This window comes from Euphorbia lathyris, chromosome 5, assembly GCF_963576675.1.
Source record: "Euphorbia lathyris chromosome 5, ddEupLath1.1, whole genome shotgun sequence".
In the NCBI taxonomy this organism is placed as follows: Eukaryota; Viridiplantae; Streptophyta; class Magnoliopsida; order Malpighiales; family Euphorbiaceae; genus Euphorbia; species Euphorbia lathyris.
Window position 1 is genome coordinate 32,349,876 of NC_088914.1, and position 8,396 is coordinate 32,358,271.

At 38.5% G+C, this 8,396-nt stretch overlaps 1 protein-coding gene across 1 annotated transcript; it reads right to left on the minus strand.

Moving 5' to 3' along the window:
• Positions 1-5,427: 5,427 nt before the first annotated feature.
• Positions 5,428-7,026, minus strand: LOC136228730 (uncharacterized protein At5g48480). The gene is made up of 2 exons (XM_066017194.1): positions 6,649-7,026; positions 5,428-5,891 (listed from the first exon to the last, which is right to left on the minus strand). The coding sequence occupies exons 1-2, from the start codon at positions 6,915-6,917 to the stop codon at positions 5,666-5,668; spliced, it is 495 nt and encodes a 164-aa protein (XP_065873266.1). The 5' UTR covers positions 6,918-7,026; the 3' UTR covers positions 5,428-5,665.
• Positions 7,027-8,396: the final 1,370 nt, after the last annotated feature.

The following is an 8,396-nucleotide window of genomic DNA, read 5'->3' on the forward strand; positions in this document are numbered from 1 at the left end:
AAGTTATTAAAGAGGATGGAGGGCATTCAACGCAGGTTAGAGGGGAGGTTTGATCATAGCCTTGAGGGCCTCCTCAGAACCCTTCAGAAGGAGTTGGAGGCTGTGCTTAGGCAGGAGGAGTTCCTTTGGTTCCAGAAGTCTCGGAAGTCCTGGATTAGAGATGGGGATCGTAATACCAAATACTTCCATCTCTCTACCCTGATCAGAAGGCAGAGAAATAGAATTGAGGCCATTAAGGATTCTAATGGTGATTGGGTTTATGAAGATGAGGTTATTCGGAACTTAGCCCTGGATTTCTACAGAGAGCTGTTCAAAGAGGAACCTGTTCTTTTGGAGAGGGCTCACTCTATTGCTACATTTCCTTTAATCAGTGAGGATTGTAGTCAGGAGGCCTTTCAACCTATTTCCCGAAAAGAGATTGACCAAGCTATCTTCAGCATTGGGGCTTCTAAAGCTCCTGGGATTGATGGTCTTCCGGTGGGCTTTTACCATAAGCATTGGGATGTCGTGAAGGAAGACATCTATAATTTTGTCTTGGGGGTGTTCAGTGGTTCGAAGGATATTGAGCTGGTTAATAGAACCCTCCTGGTTCTGATTCCTAAGATTGATAAGCCTTCTTCCTTTTTGCATATGAGACCTATCAGTCTTTGTAATGTTCTTTACAAAACTGTTACAAAGATTGTGGCTAATAGAATCCGTGGCATTCTTCCTACGATCATTTGTCAGAATCAGGGTAGCTTTGTGCCTGGTAGACAAATGATGGATAATGTGGTGATCGCCCAAGAGATGGTCCACACGATGAAGATTAGGAAGGGGAGGAAAGGCATTGTGGCTCTAAAGCTGGATTTAGAGAAGGCCTATGATCGAATTAATTGGGATTTCTTGATGGAGAGCCTTGAGAGAGCTAGAATCCCGGACAGCTGGAGAAGTTTAATTAAGGTATGTATTTCTTCTCCTGTGTTTCAAGTTATGGTCAATGGGGATATGTCGGAGGAATTTTCCCCGGGCAGAGGAATACGTCAGGGGGATCCTATGAGCCCTTTCCTTTTTGTTATTGCTATGGAGAGGCTCTCTCACCTGATTCAGGATGCGATTGATAATGGGAGTTTCCACCCTGTGGCGATCAACAGCTTCTGTCCCCAGGTGACTCACTTATTCTTTGCAGATGATGTCCTTATCTTTCTTGAGGGTAATGAGGAGCAGTTGAGAGTCACTATGGATATTCTGGATTGTTTTTGTTCAGTCTCTGGGCATAAGCTTAATATCCAGAAATCTAGGATGATGTGCTCTAAGAATATGAATCAGAGAGTCTGTAAGAGATTAAGTGATCTCTCAGGTATTCCTCTTACTGATTCTCTTGGGAAGTATCTGGGCGTTCCCCTCCACAGTGAGCGTGTGTCTAAAGGCTCCTTCAAAGAGACTTTGGATAAAGCTAATTCGAAGTGTGCCACTTGGAAAGCCAAGACTCTGTCTCTCGCTGGCCGCCTCATGTTAATTCAATCTGTTAATTGTGCTGCTCCCAATCACATCATGCAGGCTTGTAAGCTTCCGGATCCTGTGCTTAATGATCTTGACAAGATTAATCGTAGGTTCCTGTGGGGGGAAGCTGCGGAGGGCAGGAAGATCCATCTTGTGCCTTGGAGTGAGGTTTGCCAGCCTAAAGATTTTGGGGGTCTGGGTATTAGGAAAGCAAAGGACAATAATAAAGTTTTATTAATGAAACTCCTTTGGCGTATGTGGCAAAACCCTCCTCTCTTTGGGTTCGCCTCCTTTGTGGTAAGTATCGGAAAGACAAAATCTTCGGGGGCCCGAAAGAGAGAGTTGTTAATTGTTCCTTCCTCTGGAAAGGACTTAGTGCTGTGTTTGATGAGTTCTGCTCGGGAGTAGGCCTGGAGGTGGGGAATGGTAAGTCCATTAGTTTCTGGTTTGATAACTGGATTGGGGATAAACCGTTAATTGAGGTGTGTTCTTCCCCCCCCCCCCCCCCCGCCTAGTGATATACGCAACTGGAGGATTGCCGATGTGGTTGACTCGGAAGGGGACTGGATCTGGTCAAAGTTTGATACTTTCTTAAGCCTTGAGACTCTCCTTAGAATGCGGGGAGTGAAGGTGAGTAATCAAGAGGAAGACTTAGATAGGCACTGCTGGGCGTTGACTAACAATGGAGTTTATTCTTGCAAATCGGCCTTTGAAGCTTTCTCTCTCTTTAGATCTGATCCTCCCTCGGATGTGTGGAAGTCGATTTGGACCCTTAAAGTTCCTTTCCGTATTAGGAGTTTCCTGTGGCTGGGCGTTAAGGACAGGCTTCTTACTAATTCGGATAGGCACAGAAGGCACTTGGCTGATTCTGGAGCTTGCAGTAGATGCAGAGGCCATGTTGAGACTTTGTGCCATGCTCTTAGAGATTGCTCTAATAGTAAAGAGGTTTGGAGGAAAATTCTCCCACACCATATTTTCTCTTCCTTCATGGCACATTCTGAGGTCGACTGGTTCTCTGATGGTGTTAGAGGAAAGTTGCTTCCATACATGGAGCATAGTGACATTTTCTTTGCTATTATCTGTCACCAAGTTTGGAAATGGAGAAACGAGGAGATTTTTGGAGATAAAACTGTTTTTATGACAAACTTAGCTGATTTCTTCTCGAAAAAACTTTTCTCTATTATCGATAGTTTCAAAGGAGAGTCCCTTGCCAGAGCCTCTCAGTGTTGTGATGTCCATCTCGTGGGATGGAGCAGACCAAGAAAGGGGGTTGTGAAGCTGAATACTGATGGTTCCTGCCTCAGTAACGGTAAGATTGCGGTTGGAGGTGTGCTTAGAGATGCAGTGGGCGTCTGGCTTTCTGGGTTCTCCCAGAATTTAGGGTTGGGTTCTTCTTTTTCTGCGGAGCTCTGGGCTATTCTTACTGGAATCAATCTTGCTAAAAGGTTTGATGTTAAGAGGCTCTCTGTGGAGTCTGATAATTTGGAAGCAATCAAAATGATTTCTGAGAATCATTCTATGGGTCTTAACAAATGATAATATGAGGCTTGTTTTAGAAGGAAAAATAATTTCAATTCACTTTTTGCTGCCATCAATGATGGCAGTAAGTTGTTCATCAGTCAATATGAGGTTTTTTTTATCAGTCAATATCTATTAACCAATTGATAAAATTAGTTTTTTTATCATACTCTTTTCAACAACGAGAGAGTATAATGTAGCACTATAGTATACAGTGTTTCATTAGAGATTTTTATTATCTTCTTGAAAACATAATCACCTACCAATTATTTCCATTTTCTAATATCAAACCAAACATAAAAATATATTTTATTTTTCAAAACAAAATTTTACTTATTCAATATTTTTACAAACATGATGTTATTGTCTAACAAACACATTGGCCCAAATTACATCTTTCTCAAAAGGCACAAAATAACTGTTCAAATTAAAAAAAAAAAAAAGGCACAAAATAACCACTCAATAATCAAAATCCTAGAGAGGAAGAGTCCTGCACCCAAGGAAACCCGCACTGGACAGGACTCCATCACTGCAGGACCTGTGCCTCATTTACCCTTTTGGGACCACAGACCATCAAATTTCCCCTGCAACTCCCTACCCCACATTTTCCATTCCTACTATAAACAAAAATGAAAATCCCACTTCTTTAAAAAAAAAAAATAAATGAGGTGCGAAAATGCCCCCAATGTTGACATTTAGGAGTAATATTACCCTCAACGTTAAAAATAGCTCAATTAAGGGCGTAAGGTTCACAACTTGGACCAATTTTAGACCTAATTAACAGATCTACTTATACTGTTAAATACTCCGTTTTCCAATACCTATGTCTATCATCATCTCATTCACTATCACGTGATTGATTTTTTTTTAAACAAGAATCTCTTTTCTGATAAATTTTTTTTTTTGCAGAAACCTCAGTTCTCACCAAACTTCATTAAAACCCAGTTTTTTTTTTTTTTTAATATTCATTTCTCATCTGAACTCCAGGGAAAACAAAATCGCAAGAATTTGTGGCTCACCAAATGCGATTATCAATTTTGTGCAATTTCTGATTGTTTTCTTCCCTTGACGCCATTTTATATTTTTGAAGTTCAACTCTTAGTATTTCCTCTACTTGGCGATTTTGCCCAATTTTGGCTGCACGGTTTTTAGGTATATTTATCAGATTATTATGCCAATAAAGAATTTTGATTTTAGTTAATTAAAATTCTATGTTTGTGGTGATTTCTGGGTTTATGTGAGTGCAATTTTGAACTTGCAGGTTTTAAATTTTTTTTTTATGAGTTTTGAGAAATATCATCTCATGTCTTCTTTGATTGATTTTTTCCTTCATTAATCACATAGATCTTTGCATTCATAAATTTCAAATCGAACCAGAACAGTGGTATGAGAAATGGAGGAGAATGGGAATTCTATGATTGTGTAACATTGGATTCTTTTTCTCTTGTTTGATGAAATTGTTTTATGGATTGATAAGATTTATTTATGCAGTTAGGTTTTTTTAATTTCTGTTAATCAATTTGGATTTTTAGGTTGATTTTTTTGCTCAGAAATTTGTTTGTGTTTATAGGTCTATGTTTGGATGAGAGAGGAAGAAGGTAATTATGGAAGAAAAAATAAGAATGTGGATTTTTTAAAAATTTTACAAGGACTGTTTGAGATATTTGTATATTAAATTTTTCATTCACGTGATAAATGAATGAGATGATGATAGACCTATGAATTGGCAAATGGAATAGTTAACAGTATAAGTAGATCTGTTAATTATGTCTAGAATTGGTCCAATTAGTGAACCTTAGACCCTTAATTAAGCTATTTTTAACGTTAGGGGTAATATTGCTCCTAGCTGTCAACGTTAGGGGTATTTTCGGACATTATCCCAAAAAAAAAATATTAGTACTAGCATTTTTTTACCCTCTATTTTAAATTCTTAATCTTCATAACAGTGCCCAACCTCTTTCCCACGCGCAGCGAAGTCCCATAGAATCCAAACAATATAGTATTATCGTCGACATTAAAAAAATAAAAAAGATTTCGTATAACGAGAAATAACTGAAGATCGAGACAATCCCATCCCATACCACACATTAAACCACTCACTCAGGCAGGCAAAGGGCAATAAATGCCCACCTTTCATCAAGGGTTACCTTTAACTCACAGTTTCATCTGCTCCACAAACGTTCTAAAAAGAGCCAACTGCGCATTCAATTTTATTAAAGAAAATCACGGATACTAAAATTAAATTCAACCGTAGGATAGGTAAATAAAATATGAGAAATTTTAGAACATTTTGAAAGTTAAAATAATACTTTTCCGAAAGAAAAAATATCGTGTGAAAGTATTATTCTAAAATAACCTAAAATTTTCCATAAAATATACGAAAATGAAATACAGAAAATTGAAACTAAGCAAGTGGCAGAATATTCAATATACCAAAGAGAAAAGTAATGATCATTAAGCGTAGTAAGTAGATAATTGCCAGGTGTCAGAAAATTAAAACATATATCCAATGTCTTGTTTTCCAAAATTACTAATCCGTCCCTGTATCAGAATATTCAGCATCACGCTATTTCCCCCTAATCCTAACACCTAAACACTTTTTTCCTGCAACAACAGGCTACGACTCGACTACTCAGAAAAATAAGGACAAGGTCGGATCAAACGGTATCTAAGCTTCCACGCCAGCACCGGACTTTTCAGCTCCCGATGAAATCACCCAGACAAAGCCGTAGGGATCCTTCACCTTGCCCACGCGCTCAGCACCAGCGTACAGGCCATCGCCTTCAACGATCTCACCTTCGGCCACAGCTCCTGCTGCTACAGCCTTGGATATAGCAGCTTCAACGCTCTCAGTCTCCAAGACAAGAGGGAATCCAGAACATTCAGTTTTCACCCTGCTCAACCACGGTTCCAATAACAATATCAGCATCTCTTCGATTCAAATAATGGTCAACAATGGATAACATAGATATATCTACATATACCACAAGGGGACCACTACCACAAACGACTAAATGGACGGTGATGGTCTCGTCTGCGAGATCCGAGTGGGCCAGATAAAAATCAGTTCGGAAAAGTAGAAAGCGAAGAAAAATAATAAAATATAGATTTACGCAAGAGCGCACAAACGGAAAGTGTTAATCCAACTATAAGGTTCAATGAGATAAACCAAAATGATTAACCCTCGATTACAAGATTTTTAGGTCAAAAGTGCATCTACAGGAACATCAAAAGCTGCTAGTCAACCATGATTTTACCAGCTAAGCAGTCAGATGACCAATAGCCATATGAAATTGAACAAAATATAGCATATAAAAACCACGAAACAGTAACACGAAATGTTAGGTAGACCTAAATCTCGGTAGAAACAACCAAACGAGAAGAGAGTAAACTAAAACCTAAATCTCAAGCGTCTACACCAAACTTAACATGATAAACGGAGTTGCTTCAATATGACCAGAGGACGAAATGTTTAGCTAGATAACTGTGAAAACGGAAAAAAAAACACAAGCAACCAAGACATCGTAGCTACGATATGCAAATCTCAATCGAACACTGCAAGATCCGAGTAAAGAAACTATATACATGCATAATAAAGGAGTATCAGTAGCATAGGAGAGAGAGAGAGAGAGAGAGAGAGAGAGTCCGTACAATGCAGAGTCGTCGGCGAGATCAGAGACAAGAATGGTGGTACCGGCAAGCTGAAGCTGAGAAGAGATGATATGAGGGAGCTCCTGTTCAGCCTTGCGCTTGGTCTGAGTAGCACGGCTAGTTTCCACGGCACCAAAAGCAGCCTTGTAAAACTGAACCGCCTCAGTTGCCTTGGGAGCCTCAACAAACAACTGCGGCTTCACAGCAGTAAAAGTAACTTCCGCTGCTACCTTCTCGGAGCCTCCGTTCTGAACTTCCTGCTGAGCCATTGATGCTTACCTGCTTACCGGAGAGATTTGAAGAGAAAATGATAAACCCTAGGTGAGAGAGAAAAAAAAAATACTCAAAGAAAGTAAATGTAAATGGATAAATGCGGTTGGTATGGGGTGCGGGGTGCAGTTTTTATAGAAGCGGGGAACCGGAACCGTTGTTGCTCTCTTGTGCGGGAAAGAAACACGTTTTATTAATCGCCATTGATTTTGTTTTTATTTACAAGTATGTCCAAAAAGAGCTTTTCTTTCTCTTATAGCCAAATGACCTTCCCTCGAATAATTTCCTTTTCTTTTTAATCAATAAATAGAATAATTGAAATTTTCAAACAATAATAACATCTTCGATGAAAGATAAAATAAAATTAAGTGTACTCTCTATTAAGATTTATATTCAGCATGATCCTGATTTCACAAGTTCATGGGTGGATTATTATTGTTCCACTTAACATAGATAAAGCTTAATTCATAGAATTGAACTCTCTTTTAATTTTGTCTGCTAAAAACGTAGGGTGTTGTTATTTATCGTCCCCAAATTACTAGTTACCATTTTTTTATTGGATAATTTTACCCGTTTATATTTTTCTTTCAAAAACTGTGAATGGTTTTCTTTTTCTGATCAAAAATGAAAATTTGAAAATAATTGATGAGTTACATCCCGAGAACCCGGAAATGGATGATTACGAGTTAGAGAAATTGGACGAGGTACATTTTTCGTGAAAATATACGTTTTTTCCCCTTGGCAGTCACGAAAAACAGCGGTCAGCAACTCGAATCCTAATTTGATGTCCTCAAAATCCAACAAATTTTTTAATCTCATATCTAATACAAAGAACAAAACAAATTCAAAATTAGCACTTCAAAATGCATCTTTAAAAATCAACAAAATACAAATGAAAGGCCTACTTCCGGGCAGCTCTATGTGGTGGGCTACATTCACTGTAATGGATTCTAGCTCTACCAAATCCCTAGAATTCAGATTCCATGCCTTCATCCATTTCGCTAAACTCTCCTTCGTCCACCCATTTAGATGAGCTAAACAACATGGACTCCAGATCAACCACCCAACAATCATAAAATTTTCAATAAGAACTAGTATGTCTTTCTTGGTTTCGGAGGGGGGGGGGGGCGTTATTTTCTAAGAAGGCAACCAAACATAACTCTTTCACCAACATCAGCCTCTCCACCAACCAAGTCCCAGCTGTTGAAACACAATTTATGTTAAGTTTTTTATTATGAAAAAAAATCACAATTAAAGAATAAGATCCCTATAGTATTAAAATTACGAGTTAAACTAATTATATTTTATGGCTAATAATTGTGTTAAGTGTTAAAATTATTGGAAGCATAAATACATATACAATCAAAAGGCCTTAAAGGATTAAAGGTCCAAGCCGAAAACTGGTCAAAGACCTAGATGACGGAACCAGAATCCCATGACAAAAAAAGATCAAATCAGACGTTCCAAAAATAGTAAAA